Genomic DNA, 20,638 nt, shown 5'->3' on the forward strand with positions numbered 1-20,638 from the left:
TGTGTTATACCATGTATTAGTACCTCCTTCCTTTTTTAAGCTCAATAATATTTCACTGTGCAAATATATCACATTGCCTTTTCATTCATTCATCTACTGATGAACGTCTGGATTGTTTCAACCTTTTGACAACTGTGAATAATGCTGCTGTGAACATTTGTATACAAGTTTTTGTTTGAATACTTCTTTTCAGTTCTTTGAAGTACATATCTAGAAATGGAATTGTTGGTTCAAATGGTCAGTCCACGTATAATCATTAGAGGAACCACCAAACTGCTCCCCACAACAGCCACGCCATTTTACATTCTCATAGTAATGTGTAAGGGTTCTAATTTCCCCACATAGTCATCACTTGTTATTTTCTTTTTTTTTTAAGACCATCAATTTCACATGTGACAGGAAGTGATATTTCATTGTATTTTAAAAAAAAAGGTTCTTTCTTATAATATAGATAATTCTAGACTTAAAAAACTCATCTGCCCTCAAACTTTTCCTTTTATACACTGTTTATCCTTTTGGATTACCTTCGGCAAAATATCTAATACAAAATCATGAACACCTGGGGATTCATGAACTTAACAATAAACAAATATTAATCTGCTATGCATACAGCAGGATGTTTCAAAACCATATAAAATCAATACCTTAAAATTCAATATCTAGATTATCCTTCATCATTTTATAAGAGGTTAAACATACATTCCTATTTTATTAACCATTTTCAATATCCTCTTTCAGTCTCCATTAAACCCTCACTCTATGGAAAAAACTGGTCGCATATGACCTTAAACTAGAAGCAATTTCATTTTCCTTTCACATGCTAAAGCTGATATACACTGTACCTCTATCCAAATGACTGAATATGATTCCTTTCCTGCTGCATTTCAACAAATCATACAGTCTACATATTAGAGCATAGCAAGATTTCTTATTCCTGAATACTCAGAGGTTATCGTTCAGAATGCCCACCTCATGCCTGACAGTGAAAGCCTGATTTGACTACAGAATTTTGGTTTCATTCTTAAATACTACACTACTCTCAAGTTTTGTTAAAAAGAAAAAAAAAAGTTAAGTCACATATATCTGCTTTAGTGACAAATAAGTATCTATATCAAACTTTGTATTATTTAACTAAACCTGCAAAAATCTATCCCAAGATCAACTGAATTGCCTATTCTAGTAATGTTTAGAGTACACAATTCAGTAAATAACAACCCATCAAGTAACAGTATAAAACTTATCCCTACTAACACACACTCTAATCAGGTTTCTAGAATTTCAGAATATTGCTATTTTTTACTAAATAATATAGATGTCCAATGCAAAGTATGGCAGGAAAGTAGATTTAAAAATAGTATTTAAAGTGTTACTGAGTTTTAGATTATAATTCATAATTTTGAGGAAAAAATCCAATATTTGCAATTTCAAATATCATATTTTTGATAAGATATATTATAATGTCTGCAATGCAATTATTTTTAAAAAGTTGTTTTAAATAAGGATAATATAATACAAAGTAATACAAAGTAATTTTCCATTACAATCACATGGAGCTTTACCTGAAGGGTCTCCAGAGTAAGAGTTGCCCTGAATAAACCCTGGCTTTGCCAGCTGTTTGACCCAGGCAGCAAATTTATGCTCGGTTCCTGCTTTTTCAGCTGCAGAGGGTCTGGTACACCACCTGCACCTGAGCAGGTTGACGTGAGAATTGCATAAACAATGCCTGTTATGCCCTTTAACACACTGCTGCCTAGCGTGCAATAAGCATGCGGTTAAGTGCCAGTTTACTAACAATTGGTACAATCCTTTTGTCAAGTTGGATACATGTATTCATCCTGAGGCGATTTAAATAGAAATGAAACTCAAAGAACAAAACAAATATACTGTCAGTATCCAAAAATATATAAAAAACCTGTTTTAAAGTAGGACTTATCTAGGCCTCCTTGCTTCTTCCCTTCCACCCTCTTTCTTAAATAATTATTTGAAGGGCATCATGACTTGTTTAGTACCTTCAACATCAAAGGAAGTAATAAATTCATCTTAACAATTAATGTATCTTATTTTTTAAACTGGACGCAAAGATTTTTAAAAATGAGATCACAAAAGTTTGAAATATTCATTCATTACAATGATCTTCACCTTGCCCAGTCCCAACAATAATAGGTAATCCAACATTAATTCTAAAGAGGAGAGAAATTTTTAATCCCTTGTAATGTCACCTAATTTGGAAAGATAAAATACTTTTCAATCATCAAGGCAAATATAAAATAAATATAAAAAACAAAACATAATTCAGTGTACAGTCAAAAATAGGTATAGTATCTGTTGTAAAGTATTTGCTATATCATTTTCACAAAGAATGCTGAAAAAGACATTTCTTTACCTTTTATTTATGTATATTCTTGACAATCTATTTTGATCAAATCCACTTGATTTCATTTAGAGATATATTACAAAGTTAAATAAAATACAGTAACAGAGAAAGTAACAATAATCTGGCTCAAATGTTTAAGATTTATTAAGTCATAATTCACATATCATGATTCACCCTTTTGAAGTATGTAATCCAATGTTTTTCAGAACATTCACAGATATGCGCAAACATCACCTTAATCAACTCTAGAACATTTTCATCACCAAAGAAATCTGGTATCCTGTTATTTATTACTCCCTATACACTCCCACAGCCCAAAGCAACCACTAATCTCCTTTCTAACCCTATAGATTTCTGTATTCTAGACTTTCAAATGAAAAGAATCATATATGTGGACTTTTGTAACTAGTTTCTTCCATTTTATTAACCTTTTCAAGGTTCATTAAAGTTGTACCATGTAATGGTAGTTCATCTTAAGGCTGGAAAATATTCTACTGTATGGATGAACCACATTTTGTTTAACCATTCATTCACTGATAAGCATTTGGGTTGTTTATACCTCTGGCTACTATGAATAATGATGTTATGTGTATCTGTACATAAATTTTTGTGTAGACATATGTTTTCATATTTCTTGATACATACCTAAGAGTGGAACTACTGGATCATATGGTAATTTGTTTAATCATTTGAGGAACTGTTTTCAAAAGTGCCTGGACCATTTTACATTCCCACCAATGGTATATGAAGATTTCTCCACATCCTTGCTAAGGCCTGTTATTATCTTTTCGATTCTAGTCATTCAGGTAAGTAAAAGTGATCAATCTCACAAGGTCTTGATTTTATTTCCCTGCTAACTGTTGAACACTTTTTCATGGGCTTATTGGCTATCTGTATATCTTTTGGGGGAAAAAATGTCTGTTCAGATGCTTTTTTCAAATGGGCTATTTGTCTCTTTATTGAATTAAAAAATTCTACATATTCTAGATACAAGTCTCTTAGAGGTATAATTTGCAAATGTTCTCTCCTTCTCTGTGAGTCTTTTCACTTTCTTAATGTGTCCTCTGAAGCACAAAAGTTTCTAATTTTGATAAAATCCAGTTTCACTGTTGTTTGGTCATTACGTTGTGTCCAACTCTTTTGCAACTCTGTGGACTATTGCCCATCAGGCTCCTTTGTTCACGGAATTTCCCAGGCAAGAATACTGGAGTGGGTTGCCATTGTTCTTCTCCAGGGGATCTTCCTGACCTAGGCATCAAACCTGCGTCTCCTGCACTGGCAGGCGGATTCTTTAGCTGAGCCACCAGAGAAGCCCCAAGTCCAATTTACCTGTTTTTCATTTGGTTGCTCTTTTAGTGTCAGATGAATTTCTTGCCAAATCCAAAGTTGTGAAGACTTACTCTTGCTGTCTTCTGAGAGTTTTACAGTTCTAGCCCTTGTTTTAGGCGCTGTATGTTAGTTTGTGCATGTGGCTATCCAGTTGTTCCAGCAGTGTTTGTGGAAAAGACTATTCTCTCCTCACTAAATAATTTTGACATCCTGGCTAAAAAAAAACATTTTACCATAGATTTATGACTTTCTCTCTGGACTCTCAATTCTATTCCATTGATCTATATGTCTGTCCTTGTGCCAGTACCACTCTGTCTTGATTATTGTGGTTTTGTAGTTAAGTTTTGAAATCATGAAGCAGTAGTCTTTTTCTTTCCTTCTTTTTTTTAGGATTGTTTGGCTATTGTAGGTTCTTTGCAATTCCCTATGAATTTTTTAATCAACTTGTCAATTTTGCAAATAAGTCAGGGGACATTCTGACAGGGATTGGGCTGAATCAGTAGATCAGTCTGGGGAATATTATCACCTTAACATTAAGTCTGATATGTGAACATTTATTTAGTATCCCATTTATTTAGATCTTCTTTAATTTCTTTTAACAATGTTTTATAGTTTTCAAAGTATAAGTTTTGTACTTCTTTTGTTAAATTTATTCCTGAGTATTTAATTATTGATGCTACCATGAACTGTTTTCTTAATTTCACTTTCAGACTGGCTCTTAATTTTTAACAATGTAAAAATGGAAGTATGATTATCTCTAAGAATGATGTACAGAAGACAAAAGGCAAATTAATTTTCTAGAATACATAGCTTTTCCTGGCACCAAGGATGATGACAAATTTCTTGCCTTTGACCTCATGCAGGAGATTCTATGTAATGTAACATACCACTTCCTCAATAATTATCCAACAATAAATATAACACCCAAGAAAGGAATCCAAATCAAAATAATGTGTAAGATCTTTGTGAAAATATAGATGTTCTGGTTCCACCCTAAATCAAGATTAAGGGAAAACGTGTGAATGAGGGTATGTGAATTTATAAGTATCTTTTGGTAATTTTGATATCCATGACTGATTAGGGCAACTGCAGATCTAATTTCTACAACTGTAATTATTATACAATTTGTCTACATAAACATGAAAAAATTATTTAAATGCACTGAGTTAAAAAAAAACAATGTAAACTGCCTTGAACCACAGCAATTATGTTTTCCAACTTACTGGGTGATTTGCTGAGGCTCATCTTCTCCACAGGTTTTGCTAGCTTGGGTTTCTTGATAAAGGTTCCACCAGGCTTATTAAATGGTTGCATCATTTTTCTCTTTATTCCTCTTGCAGCAGCAACTGTCACATTGGTGGGTTTGTTTTGATAGTCAACAACAATTCCAGGTCTATGAATGCTTCCAAAATCACTCATATGCTGCAAATTTGTGAAATCAAGAAATATTAGCACAATATCCAAAGAAAAAGTATGAATTCATATATAAATTACATTTTATCTATCTAGAATTTTTCACCTGAAAATTCCTCAGAATGTAACTAATTTTACAAGTCCACTCTAAATACACTGAAAAACTCTGTAAATTATTACAGGAACTCAAATCCAGTGAATCAGTATTTTTATTTCCAGAAGAACAAATATGGATATTTCCTATTGTTTGAGTCTTCTGATTCAAAATTACTTGAGATCATAAACAACGTTATGTGCCTGTCAGAATATTACCACTTGTACAACTCTCTGACAACTCCTCTTCAGAGTTCCTAATCGATGTTTTCCCATGAAAAGACCTTAAAAGAAATCTTTACTTTACTAAAACCTGGCTTAAAACTAAGATACACAAAGAAGACCATATCTGAAGTTTGAAGTTAAAAAAGATCCAGAAATGATTTAGGATTTCTCCCTGTTGAAAAAGGGATGAGAAGGCGAGATGGAACATTAGTATGAAATAGGAGAGTTAAAGCATAACCATGCATCAACTTCCAAGACACACTTCAGATAAAGAATTGCATCTGACGTTCCATTCACATTCTTACCTAGAGAAACATATTCTCACCCAGAAGCCCAAGAAGCAAAAGTTTACAGACGAAGAGTCATGCAACCAAACGACTCTTTGTGTCCTCTCTTCTCGTCGTTAACAAAACCCACTACACCAAGAAGCCACATGTTCATACAAATTTATTCTACTAACCTTACTTTTAGAAGATAAAGATTGAGGAGTAATCTGAAGAGAAGAATCCAATGGGAATTGTACAAGTGAAGATTAAAAAGGAAAGACCTATTGGTTCATCTATTTCATTAACAGAAAGAAAGAAAGAAAAGTCCACTTCGACTAGAATGGTGGAAACAAAGTACAGGAATACCTGTTTTTCTATCATGAAAACAAAATTGGTATTTGAAGTCTCTCTGAGGAAAAAATCATTTGCCTAAAGTAATATACAGCATGGAAAACATTAAGAGTTTTCCAAATTTTCAAACTGGAATAGATTTTCAATTTCAAAATCCAAAGCCTATTATCCCAACTATTTTCAATTAATCTACAACCATAAAGCATGGTAGAACAGCAACATACTAGTTGCTTACATTTGTATACTATGCTTAGGAATACCTATGTAACCTTGAATAAATTGTTTCCAGGTGATTTAGTCACATCAGAAAAATCTTTATTAATTATCCATTAAAGGTGCAATGCATTTTACATAAGTAAAGAGTAACTGTTATAAATGCAAAATTTCTACACAAGTATGACAAACTATGCTGATGTACCAAAGATTAATGAGCAGTCAAAAACATGTGCCCTACTACATTTTTTTATCAGAAGCACCTTCCTCTGCAAAGAGAATATTAAGAGCAATTGACTTCAAAAAAAAACAAACAATTCTTACATGGTGGCAAAAATACAATATTCTTTATAAAATCAAACTACAATAATAACTCCACAATCTGTGTACACTTCCTAGGTAAAATTTCTTGTCAGTCAAGTTACCTAAGAATGTAAAGGCATAATCTTTATACTACATATCCTGAAATTAAATATTTGAAGACTAGCATATTTATTCATTTAAGCAGTAATTTACAAAATATTACTTCCTGGGAAGGAGCCATAGACATGTTTCTATAGGGAGGAAATTATTTCTCAATAGTAAAACTAGTGACAGAGGTAAGACAGAACACCCAGCAATAGAACATACTGTAAGAGAGTGAGTTAGCAAAATTATACTGACCACAAATCATCTACAGTCTACTATACATATCAACTTCTTCACCATGTAAACATGGCTAAAGTACCCTCAGCTATCACCAACTGTTAGTCTCTCTTGTGTTTAATGTGAAATATGAAGCTTTGAAGAAATTCTATGTGCTGGAGTTTAGCAGCAAAGTATATACGTTTTATCATACATTGCACCTTTAACCTACTCAGAAACTCCAAAAGGGTTCATTACCTTTAAAATAATCCAAGAACTGTCCCACTAGCAAAACTGCTAGTGTTTACAAGGAAAAATGCAACTCCTTTTAACCCCTTTTAGACCAAACCTAATATCCTCACCTTTTTAATAAAGGGAGATTTAGCAAAACTATATGAACAGTCATCTCACACTGCCATGTATTTTCTGAGGTACTGGGAAAACTTTTACAGGCAACCTAAAAATTATGCTTATGACTCAGCTTTTGCTTCAAAATACACTGGGATGAACAGTGTTTATTCTAGTTGAAAACCATGGTCTTGAAAGGGTTTAAAAGAGTGACTAGTGAAAAGAATCTGAAAAGATTCTGTTGTACTTACTCCTCGGCCTCGGCCTCTGCCTGTTGATGGTCCTCCAAAAGCATCATAGTTTCTGCTTCCAAACGTACTTTCAGGATAAGCAGGCGTTCCTCTCCCCCGAGAGCCTACAGGTGCAGGCTTCATATGGGGTGAAGAAAAACTGCTGTAGGAAGAGTAATTCTCTCTTCCTCTGTCCTCCATAAACCCAGGCCTCAATTTTGAACGGGAGTAAGGTGCTTCCCAGCTAGACCCGCCCTGGTTTCTACCTCCGAAAGAGTCAAGGCTATTCCGGTAGGAGCTCTCAAATCGACCACCATAACTACCTCCGAAGCGGCTTTGTTCGGGTTCATTAAAACCATAGCCAGATCTGTACAGATCTCGCCCACCCAGAGAAGACCTGGAGTCGTAAGACTCATAAGGTCCAAACCTGGAAGAGTTGCACAGTGAGGGAAAAAACAAAAGTAAGCTTACTAATGTTAGACAATTCAAAAGACAAATTATCAGATGACATTTATCAACTAAAATTCATTTATACCATATTGGTTTGCAGTTCTACTTTTATTCACACTTGATTAGGGCTGGGCAGTTCAACATGAGACCAGATAGAAAGCTATCTGAGTCAGTGTTTAAATATGAATTGAGTTAAGTAACCTTAGCTTAAATATCTGCTTTTTGGCAGCTTTCTATTTTATCAGAAAAGATTTGTCTGTCATTATTTAAGCCCAGCCCTAGTCTTGGAAAAAGTCATTTGTTAAAAAGTTCACAGACTACTCAAACTTTCTTTGAACCCATCTCTAATAGTAAAATACAAAATATTTACAACATTTTGGCTTTCAATAGGGACACAAATTGAAGACTACAAAGCTGTAGGCTACTTATGACACAGAAGAGATCCTTTCACACCCCCAATAATCTATATGACAAAACTGCTTCATTATGTCTACAGCAGTCAAAATTGGGAGAATTATCTGGTTATAAAATTTGACAACCTGCTAAACTTTGGTTAACGTTAATAATCAATCCTTAGTCACTTTTCACTTGTATGCTAACAAATCTACAAATCTAGAAGAATAAGTACATTAAACAGAACATAAAAGACCACCAATATATACCCTTTGCATATGAATTTTCAAGGCAGATTAGAAAGAATACATTTTATAATGTCTTCAATTATTTGAAAAATTATTCCCTATTATCACATGAAATTATCACATAAAGCTACTCTAAAAAAGGGAGCACACAGTCTCCTCAAGGTTTTAATAGAGTGAACAGAAGAAACAAATCATACTTCTCACCAAAGCATGGATTACAAAAGTTGCTTGTCTTACAACATAGTTTTATAAAGGCCCACAATTACATGAGATAAATTATAACATCTACATAGTTCACACACATTACATTTACAATGTAACAGGGCAGCAACTGATAAGGTAAAATATTTAAACGTGTTACATTACTTAAATTATTTATCGATCACTAAATAGAAGGCACTTTACTTCAGAATCCTAGTAACCATATAAAAATCATTCCTCTTTTCAACTACATTTTTCAAAACATCACATAAGCAAAATTGTTGTATCTATTTTCCTGATTTTTCTCTACTATAAACCATAATGGCACACTTAAGCAGAAAACAGGAAAGTAACCATCATTCAATCCATCCTTAAGGAAACCAGATCCTTCAATTTATGAAGGACAATACTTTCAAAAAGTTTCCTAACTAGTTTTACTTTTATCAATATTTAGTAGGAATCTCTGCGCCTCAAAAATCTCTGTGCCTCCATGACCTAAAATGTGGTCAACCCTAAAGTCTACAGCAGTTCAGCTAGGTTTAAGCTTTACACGGCATCAACAATGAAACATTAAGTACAATCAAAACTGTACTGCATTAAAATAAAGATATTGTACTCATTCATAGCTTTAATATAAAGCTCCTAGTCTAGACCACAAGTGTTTCTGGCATAAGTAGAACCTGCCAATAAATAATCTAAACATGATTTAAAGAATATTTTTATTATTACAATATGCTCCTGTAACTCACTTTAAAACTAAAATTAAAAGAATAACTATCTTAAATGTTTCTTACAAATTGATTGTTGCTAGACAGGTTCGGTTAACTTCATTCTAGTCCAAGACTGATTTGCTACTCTATAAAGCATTCCACATTAGTAAATACATTTTTGAAAAAACATAAGAAAAAGCATCATAAATAATATTTCCAATAATATTTTTATATCATTTGTTTAGGGCATTTTGACTGACAAGGAGTTAAAAAAAATCACTGCTAAAGACAGAAAACCTTACTCTAGTATAATGAAATAATGGTTTTCCTGAGGTTTTCCTAAAGTAATGTCTGCCAATGATGTTGAGATAGTTTTTATAACCATTAACACCTTTAAACATTTAAGGTGATTATTCAGCTCTAAATATAGTTTAAGTATCATAACATGCCTAGAGAATACTTAAATTATCTAGAATCTTATAGTCATCTACTTATTTGGCCAAGTGATGAAGCAATTTACCTGCTACCCCCACCACCACCACTGTGATTGTCCATGCCATATGACTGGTTTAGGTAGGAGTCCATGGATCTTTGACCCCCATAGGATCCATGGCCATAGTCACGATCCATCCCTATAAAGAGTTTAAAAGGAAAAAAAATTAAATGATGCTCACCTTTACTGGCACTCAAAAGAAGAATTTTTAGATAAATATCCTTGAATGTCAGACCTCCATAAGATCCAGGGCCATAATCACGATCCATTCCTAAAAGATAGTTAATAACAACAGGTCAGTAAAATACCATCTCTTCAGGAATCTCTGTATAAAACACAAGATATTCATATCAATCACCTGAAATGATAATTCATTGCTAACATTTTAGCTAAATTCACACTAGACACTGAAGGAAAAACCACACAGATTATAATCTACTGAAAAACCAGATCTGCTAATGAAACCTAATTAAAAAAAAAAACTATCAACTACAAAGTTCTACATTAAAATTATCTTCAATTTAGCCAATATTTACACAAGGGTACTACTACCATAGGGTCCTATGTCATATAATCTATTGAAAAATCAGATTTGCCAATAAGACCTGATTTAAAAAAAAAAACTATCAACTAAAAAGTTCTATATTAAAATTGTCTTCAATTTAGCCAATATTTATGTGACTAGGATACTATCATAGGTTCCTATGTTAGGTGCTACAATGGCACATAATAATTCTTATTCTCAAGAAAATAAGGTATTTAATAATGTCAAAAGGAAAAAAATTTTCATAGTATTGTTTTCTGCATCTAACTCCTCTCAAAACATCTAAAAATTCAGAGGCAGCCTCATTTTAAATCTGCCCAATTGAAATTAGTTCATACAGTAATTGAAATAGATATTTTTAAAAAGTGGGGCCATTATATGGTACTCTGCATATAAATAATCACTCAACATATAAATTTAAATATTAAAAATATTTAAATCATCAAATACTTTGAATAAAGGGAATGAATGTGAATTCTAGCAATGTAAACACTAAAAAAATTATAATCAAAGCACTAAGTGTATTTTATTACAATTCCTATAATTCCACCTACATCTCCACCTCTGACATGAAAAACAAATACAACAAAAAAGGTAATAAAATGAATTTACTATGATTATAAAATTGAAAAAATTTTAAAACCGTTTACAAGTGTTTCCTATTAAGTCCTTTAAAAGTCTTCATTTATCACCCTCTCTAAGTTTTATGTACTAAGAGTATATACAAAGCAAGTACATTTATTTTTTAAAAAACACTAAATTTTAATTATAATTACATAAATACTTCTAGTCCTAACAACAAAATCTTGCAATTTTAAACCTGAAAGCAACCTAAATGATCAAATTTAACCTTTCCATTTGATAGACTGTGGAACCAAAAAGATGAAATGATTTTTCCAAAGTCTTATAAATATCCACCCCTTTAGCTTCGCACTATTGCTTCTACAAGAAACGCTCTCTCTACTGCCCAAATAGTAGCTTATTGAAATTCTTTAATTTTTTAAAGTCCATTTCAAATACTAACCCTTTTAAGAACACCTTACTGATGTTGCCTCAATTGATTATCATCTCTTTCTTTTGAATATCTACAAAAGTCTGTCATTTTTACACGGTGTTTATGATACTCTGCCTTATACAGTATTCTGCTATCTGCTATCTCATTTTTTTAATCTTTTTTTTTTTTTTGACTGCACCACGCGGCATGCGGGATCTTAGCTCCACAACCAGGGATCAAATCCATGCACCCTAGGTGTGTAGTCTTAAACCACTGGACCTCCAGGAAAGTCCTGTGACCTCACTTTAAATGTACGCTAGTCTTGTGGTCAGGGTCTCTTTTTTACTAATTTTTTATGTACCCCAGGCTTGCAGGTTTCAATAGCCTGTTGACCACTAAAAGTTGCCAGGCCCCTTTCAGGGGATCCACAAGGTCAAACTATTTTTATAAACATTATTGATACTAAAACATTATTTGCCTTTTACACAGTGATGAAAATTTTTTTGCATTGAAGATGCAAAACCATTGGTGGGTAAAACGGTTTGTGGTATAGCACAAATCAAGGCAGTGACACCAGACCACACTAATATTGATAGCTGTATTGCACACTTGCAGTAAAAGAATAAAATATAAAAGATAATAAAAATAATAAAATAATCCTCACTTAAAGAATGTCCTTGATGAAGAAGTAAAAATTAGCAATTTTATTAAATCACGACCTTTGTGTATAGTTTATGATATTCTGGATAGTAAAATGGAAAGTATACATAAAGCAATTTTGTTGCATATCACTGCATAGTTTCATTAAGTGCCATAGTTCTCTTTAGGAAAAGCCACTGACTTAGCCATTTTTTACAAGGAATACTGTTTTTACTATACGGAAAGACTGACATTAAAAAACTATGGCTTTGACTTGAGCATCTGGCAGACACTCTTTCAAAAATGAATGAAGTGAAACTGTCTCTTCAAAGAAAACAAGTAATAGTATTTGTTGCCAAAGATATAAAATTCAAGCACTCAAGTGAAAATTAGAATTTAACACTTGAGCTTGACAGTTTCCCAATACTTAAAGGCTTTTCTGATGAAATTGATACTGGTATTAATTACTAAATATAACTTTTTCATTTCTACAATAAAATCTGCCAATATTTGAAAAATCTGAATAACTCTATAAACCAGTATTTTTCAAATAACTAATACCTGATATTACAGGATTACACATCATAAAAAGATCCATTCAAAGTACAACGCATACCAATGAATTTTAATGACAAAAAGTTTACCAATATACAAAAAGTACTAATGAGATATTCTAAATGTTTTTTGTCTATACTAAGACTTCAAATCAAGTTCATATTAAGACAGCACACCTCAATTCAGATTATCCACACTGAAATTACTCAACAGTCATACATGGTTAATGTCTATCAGTGTCTACCACATCAGATAACACAGTTCCAGACTAATAAAAGTCATTTGTCTTTAGAGTTGATAAGTATACAATATAAGTTGCTCATATCTCTCAAACAGAGGACAATTTTGACATTAAGATGAAGACTTCAAAATAAAAAGCTTTCCTCTAAAAAGTATTAAAAAGTAATTTTAGAGTTAGGTTCAGTTAGGTACACAAAACAAAAAAACTTAAAACTGCTATTTCTGCTAATTTCTATTTTCAATCAGCAGAGGCTGCCTTTGGATACTAAATCTTTCAGGTTTTGATTCTGTATATTTTTACTTCACTACAAAGTCATAAATTACTAACATTTATTGAATACTCACCTTTTCCCAGGCACTAGAGAGTACACAAAGATTAATAGAGCTATCTTTACACAGCAATGTCTTTTGGTTTATTGTTCATAGTACTGTCACTATTCAGTTAGTTAAAAAGGAAAAGAGTAAAAGTTTTTATATATACTACATATAATCAGTGTTGATTATAGGGATAGAGTCTGTAAGATGACCATGACCATTTACATATAAACTATATTCTTCCAGGTTACTGAATGAATTTAAAAATCACTAAAAATAAAGTTATTAAGACTATAACGTATCTTTACTGTTAATAGTAAACGAGAACACGGATATACTGTACAACACAAGAAATATTGCCAGTATTTTATAATAACTATATTATATATAACCTTTAAAAATTGTGAATCACTGTTATATATCTGACATATTTAGCATTCCTTATTTATTATCCCTGAATAAAATATATATTAAATAAGAAAGCTATTCACTCAAAATTAATCTGACATATTTTAAATCAAATCTACTCTACTGATTGATTACACCCTTCTGGCTCAGCTGGTAAAGAATTGCAGTGCAGTAGACCTGGAATCAATCCCTGGGTTGGGAAGATCCCCTGGAGAAGGGAAAGACTACCCACTCCAGTATTCTGGCCTGGAGAATTCCATGGACTACAGTCCATGGGGTTGCAAAGAGTCAGACACGACTGAGCGACTTTCACTTTCACTTTTCATAAATGATAAGCTCAACAAATGCTAAGTTCACTTATAATTAACTCACAAGAGGTGTGGAGTAGTACAAAAAACAACTGACATGATCAAAATAACTAACAAGCTGTGTAACCCTAAGTCGTGAATGAGACCACTTTTTATCACCTCCACACTACTACCATCACGGTACAGGCCACCAGCATATCTCACCTACATTACTGCAACAGCCCCCCAGCTGATTTTCCTGTTTTCATTTCTGCAAACTTTCTGTTCATTCTCAAGAAAATAGCTAGGAGAATTCTGTTAAGGTGTAAGTTAAATTATGTTCAATGCTCATTACCTTCCAATGGCTTCCCAACTTACTCCAAGTAAACAAACCTTTATATAATCTATAAGACCCTAATCAGTGGTTCTTAACCATGGGCAATTTTGAACCCCAGAGGGTGTTAAACAATGAAAACATTGTTGGTTGTCACCAAAATGAGTAATTGATGCTGCTTGTATCAAATGATAAGAGACCAAGAATGCTCCTAAAACATTCTACAATGCATAGGACATTCTCCCACAACAAAGAATTATCTAGTCCAAAATGGCAATAGAAACAAAGTTAAGAAATCCTCCCCATTACCTCTTAACTTGATTTCAACTTAATTTCATCATCTGTGATCTCCCCTTATTCACTCCACTCTAGCTATACTAGGTCCCTTGCCATTCCTAAAGTACAACAGGTATACACCCATTTTTGCACCTACCATTCCCTCCACCTGGAATGCTCTTCCTCTGTATCTGTGTTGCTCACACCCTCAGTTCTTTCAGGTCTTCACTTTCTACTACTTCGAGTGTGTTAAGCAAATTGTCTTTGACTTTCACTGCATTCTGGCTACATAATCCTCTCTATTCTAACCTTATTTTAAGATCACTCAGCAAAAATCACCTGCTGTAGTCAAGCCCATCTTCTTAAGTCACTCTGAAGCACAATGCACTCAGCCCGACCTATGTTCCTGTTTTCCCTCTACCAGAAATGCTTTCCCTTTGTCTATTTATATAAGAAGGAAATATGGAGACAATGGCATGGCTTGCACCTTCATCTCCCTCAACGCTATGCTCAAATTACCCTGTCAGTGATTCTTTCCCGTGCTAATCTCTTTTAAAATTATAATACACACACACACACACACACATACACAGCTGTCCCATGTTATTATTCTCCCAAGCAATTGCTGCAATGCAATAAATATTACTTCTTGTTTACTATTTCACCCCACTAGATGGTACACTACAAAGACAGGAATATTTGTCCATTTCGTTCACTGCTGTATTGTCAGCTCCAGTAACACTATCTAATACAAAACACTCAGTAAACATCTGTTGAATGAAGTCAAATTACATTCCTGAAATTAAGTTCCTCATTTATAAAATGTAGATAACTCAGGCCTCAAAGTGTTGTCAAGCAGTGTTCTTTAACCAGAGGTGCATTCTAAAATGATTCAAAGTATCGATAGTTCTTAAAGCTGACACAGTTGGGACCATTTACCCTAAAAATCAAGATTCAAGAGGACTACAGTATGACCTAAATAGATACATTTTTAAAAAGCTCCACAGGGGAGTCTAACAATCACCCTTAAATGAAAATCACTGCTAAAATTAAGAGAAAAAAAAAGTCTAACACTTAACTGTTAGAAAAAATCTAATTTGAAAAGATATATGCACCCCGGTTTTCACAGCAGCATTATTTACAATAGCCAAGATATGCAATAATGTACGTGTCCATCAATAGATGAATGGATAAAGATGATGCAATGTGATATATATGTATGTATATACATGGAATACTACTTCTGCCATGAAAAAGAATGGAATCGTGCCATTTGCAACAACATGGATGGGCCTTGAGGGCATATGCTAAGTGAAATAAGTGAAGTAAGAATAATAAAAACTGTATGATTTATATGTAGAATTTTAAAAAAATCAAAACAAAACAAAGCAAACAAATCCAAGCTTGTAGACATAATGAACAGATTGGTGATCGCCAGAGAAGGGGGTAGGAGTGGTTGAAATGGGTGAAGGGAGTTGAAAGGTAACAACTTCCAGTTATAAATAAGTCATGGGGATGTAATATACAGCATAGTGACTACAGTTAATAATAGTGTATTGCATATTTGAAAGTTGCTAAGAAAAGTAAATCTTAAAAAGTTCTCATTGCAGCAAAACTATATGTGGTGATCAAGGGTATCCAGACTTACTGCTGTGATCATTTCACAGCATATACAAATATGGGATCACTATGTTGTACACCTGAAACTAGTATGCTAGATGTCCTCTACACCTCAGTTAAAGAGCTTGTTTTCAAAAGAAGGTCATAATGTCAGTGACAGAAATATTTAAAGCTTTTTTTCCCCACAATCCTCTATGTTAATAAACTTCTGACCCTCTATGATTCTGTATTTCAAAGTCCTATACTGAGGCATAAATTCAACTCTCTGGTACATCCTACTGGAAATCATGGCCTTCTATCATTCCAAATCTCTCTGGTAAAAGTACTAGTCCTGCTCACTCCAGTTTCCAATCCTGGATTCATTTTTGTGCCTCCTTCTCAATTTTCTACTCACTACTAGGCAGCCTGAAAGTTCTGCTAACTTTCTCAAGAAATGGCTTAATATTTTTAAAATTACTATCATCACCTCCCAAGGTGTAAAATTCTTACCCCTGAATTTATGAAACTCGATAATTCTCCAGTTTTCAATATAACCTACAGCAGATGAAAATTAAACTTCTTTTGGTAACTTTATTATATCACTCTCCTGCTCAAAAATATGTTTTTCAGCACTCAATATATATTGAATATTCCTATATTTTAACTTTTTTAGCTGACATCAAATTCGAAGTTTCTCTAAATTCCCAGAGATGATAAGTAACAATTAACTGCATGGTAATTATTCTCAAGAAATGACACAGTCTTCTTTATTTAGTAGTACATTTGCTTCAGTTTTACTTTGTGAATATATTATATTCTGTAACAACAGTTGAAAGTTGCATTTTTTTGGCAATCAGGGAATTTAATTCCACTCTCTGGGGCCCTTCATATAATGCTTTTATAATCGCTTGAACTGTTCCATGCTCTTCTTTATGTTCTTATCCTGTCTGGCAAAGCCTTAACTCTAATCTAAACTATCAAAACTCCACCCCAATTGTATTCTACACATGTCATAATTTTATCTAGCTCTTTAGTCACTCTGATGTAAATGCTTATATTGATAAGGCTATTTTATATGCTCTAGACAGTTCTTAATATACTAACACATTTGGACACATTAAAGCAAATGACCTCAAAAGCAAGGTCAAAATGAATTATGAAAGAAGCAGTATAAAACCAAGCCAATAATCCATTTAATCTACATTTACTCAATACCAAAGCCTCTAATTCAACAAAAATAACTCAGCTAGTTTCTTATAAGTCATCACTCAATACAGTCAGGGCCTTTTGGAATAAAGAACTCAGAATTCAAATAAAGAGTCAAACTAATCTGAATAGCCCTAAGGTTTTCTGATTCCAAATTTCCTAACTCAAATACTATACGTAGTAATGACAACATTAACACATCAAAAGAAGAAACAGTGACTGAAACAAGGCAGAATTTCCTTTTTACATTGATACTTTAGATGGGTGACAAAAAAACTGAGATGCATTCCCTTAATGTATTTTAGATCAAATGAAAGAGGATACTCACCATTAAAGCTCTGATAAGTATTTCTGCAAGCAGAGTGTGTATAATCTATGAAGACACATTTAACAGAAAGGAATTAGTGCAATATTAGCAAAAATCTTGAATTATATACCCACTTACTAAAAACAAACACAATTTTTAAACTGCCATTAACTCAACTATCTACAAAAGCAGGGTGTTAATAATTATATATACTTCATATGGGAAAATATATATCCCTTTCTTTTCACTATCTCCCCAAATGGCAGGTTTCTCATCCAAATCATGGTAATGTAAAAATTAGTTAATAAAACCTGATATATAATTACAGCCCAAAAAGGAGATCCAGTACTGATTTATACAGCATAACAAAAGGGAAGGCAGATAAATTATATATCAAACAGTGCAAAAAACAGGGACATGTGAGAATAGATTCAATATATTTTCTTCACAAGTTACTATTTCTCTTAGCACTTAATTTGCTTTCAAATAAGATTTCAAGATCTTATTTGAGAAATGCGCATGCATATATGTGTATACCTGAGTGTGCTATTTCTATCCAGGATGTGGCATCATCACCAAAGATCATATTGATAATTTCTTTGTCAAAACTAATCTGGCAATTGTTAAATCCTTTAGTTAATTCTACTAACAAATAGGAATTTAATAGAGCAGTCCTTTGGATACAATAGACTCCAACTACACTATAAAGGATTAGAGTCCCACATATTGTCAAGCAAATTCCATCCCTCAAATAAAGCAGTCGGGGTAAGGAGGGAGCATGAGAGAGGGAACATTTTATCACTGACATTGTTCAGAATTTTATGATTCACATTGTTTAGAACTGTGGGCAGATGGTGATAATAAAAAGTAAACATGCTAAGACAATGGGTTCCTTCATGGGGGGAGGGGACCATTCCCGTCACTCTCTTCTCCCACATCGGTAGTTTCTGCTGCACCTTGGGGGTTGGTACTGTCACCAAAGTTTGGTGTGAAAACACAGCAACATATTTTTAAAATTCATTCTCGAAAATAATAATAATAATAATAAAGTAAAATTCATTCTCAACTCTGGCATTTCAAATACTCAGTTTAAAGGTATCGATATCAAAACGAATCAAAGTTCAACTAAAACAAACACTGGAGTGTGCTACTGTTAATATCTGAACTTCCTATTTCAAAGTAACTTAAAAGTATCCACAAAAGGTTATTCCAGTCCCCTTTCATATAATTAGACTTGGCAGCTTTAATTCTTCGTGGCATGAAATCAAATCAAAGGTCAAAAGATCATTTAATCAGACTCAGCATATTCAAAGTTAATGTTTTTGATTGGGCTAGAGGCTTACGACTAATTAGTGAAGCCATTTTATTCAGAAATGCCCGGTAACTCATCAGAACTAAATTCAGTTTATTCACATCCCTTTTCATGTCTCCCTAATGCTGTCATTACGCACTCATCTCACCCTGACACCAATCACTATAAAAGTTGGGCAAGATTTGAAGATAATATGAAGACCAAATTAATTTTATTTCGTGAGCGTATGAAACGGTTTAAAGAACTGGCGTGAGAGACGACCGAAAGGTACTGATCATTTAATTAATCAGCAGTCCACCCCCAGGCGGCTGTGTACAGGTCTGAATTTGAAGGGCATGTGATGCTGTGCCATAATTTTGACTAACTTAACACAATGTCCAGAGAAAACACTTTGGTTCACAGAATCATTTTAAATTTAGGGATTAACGCCCGGGCACTGTCTGTTGGCGGATAAACATCCCACTTTGCTAACCAGAAATACCTTACGTTCCATTCTGGATAGAGATCTACTATACTTAATCACTTACAGACGCCCTTTAAACTCATCTTAAAAACTAAGACAACCAAGGAACATGATCATGAACAAGCCTCAGAAAATTCTATTTGGCGAGTAGTAACCTGGAGTTTGGGATTTACTAAAAGGACGATCTGGGTCGCTACCCACCGGGCGAGCGCGAGCCGCGGCGGGGGAGGCCCGCTCGCCCTCTCGCCCAGAACGGGAAGTTGGAGGCTTCCTGGCAATTTGCTCGCAGCGGGGCGGGGGCCGATCTGGGGACTCGGGAGGCCGCGGCGCTCTGGGAGCTTCCTTCCCCGCGCCGAGGCCGGAGCGGAATTCAGGGTCGCGGGCCGCAGAGGGCGCCGGGCGGGGCGATCCGGGCGCGCGGGTCCCCACCGAGGCCGACTCCAGGCACCGGGCCCGAGGCGGGCAGGCGGGCGGGCGGCCTCTAGGCCCGCAGAACAAAGCCCACACGGCCATCTTGAGACGGTAAACAGACCCCGGGGGCAGGCCACCCCGCCTGCCGCCCGCCGCGGTGACCAGCCAGAGGCCGCGCTTACCGTCCTCGAAGTCCATGGCGGAGGCTCGGGGCCGACGGCCTCGGCGGCGCTTGGCTAATCTGTGGCCGGAGAAGAGCACCAGTGACCCGCGGTTCCACACTACGAGTCAGCGCGACCAAGAGCGGCGCTACCGGCCCGGGAGCCGCAGGCCACAGCGAGGCTGGGGGGCGGGCCCGGCCGGCGCTGCCAGCCGCCGCAGCGCGGCCCGCGACTGGCTGGCGCGGGCCGGTGGGCGGGCCCTCGAATGGGGGCGGGAAGCAGGCCCGCTGTCACGCTCCCAGGTGCTGACCCTCTCGGAGTCGCCGAGGGGTAAGGAAGGTTAGAAAGGATCCCAAAGGCTGGCCGGGCTCAAGGGAAAGAAAGCCGGGTTTTCTGGAAGGTCGGGCTGAAGCCCGCCATGTTTGATTCTGGCAAGAGCGAAAGGATCTGCTTGGAATACCTTCCTCCTGCCCGAACTAATATACCACGTGCCGACCTTTCCTTTTTTATTGGCTGATAATGACTGATCGGAAAATGTTAAAAAAAAAAAAAAAAAAACCTTCTGGAGTTTCTGCCTTGGAGATTCAGAAGGCCAGGATATTTTTAGACCCCTGTGAGCAGAGAAC

The 20,638-nt window shown here is 35.0% G+C and overlaps 1 protein-coding gene across 2 annotated transcripts in view; it reads right to left on the reverse strand.

Moving 5' to 3' along the window:
* The window catches only part of ZNF326 (zinc finger protein 326), a 36,190-nt gene extending 15,974 nt beyond the window's left edge, over positions 1 to 20,216 (reverse strand). Inside the window, exons 1-6 of one of the 2 annotated variants that reach the window (XM_065909161.1) lie at positions 20,034 to 20,216; positions 17,687 to 17,731; positions 10,197 to 10,232; positions 9,989 to 10,100; positions 7,488 to 7,893; positions 4,927 to 5,125 (exon numbers count right to left, since the gene is read on the reverse strand). In XM_065909161.1, the coding sequence (XP_065765233.1) occupies positions 4,927 to 5,125; positions 7,488 to 7,893; positions 9,989 to 10,100; positions 10,197 to 10,232; positions 17,687 to 17,731; positions 20,034 to 20,049 (814 nt within the window). In that variant the 5' untranslated portion in view covers positions 20,050 to 20,216. Of the gene's footprint in view, positions 1 to 4,926; positions 5,126 to 7,487; positions 7,894 to 9,988; positions 10,101 to 10,142; positions 10,233 to 17,686; positions 17,732 to 20,033 lie in introns of both variants that reach the window. The other variant, XM_065909169.1, reaches the window with a different exon arrangement.
* Between the last annotated feature and the right edge of the window lie 422 nt (positions 20,217 to 20,638).

This window comes from Muntiacus reevesi, chromosome 1, assembly GCF_963930625.1.
Source record: "Muntiacus reevesi chromosome 1, mMunRee1.1, whole genome shotgun sequence".
Lineage (NCBI taxonomy): Eukaryota > Metazoa > Chordata > Mammalia > Artiodactyla > Cervidae > Muntiacus > Muntiacus reevesi.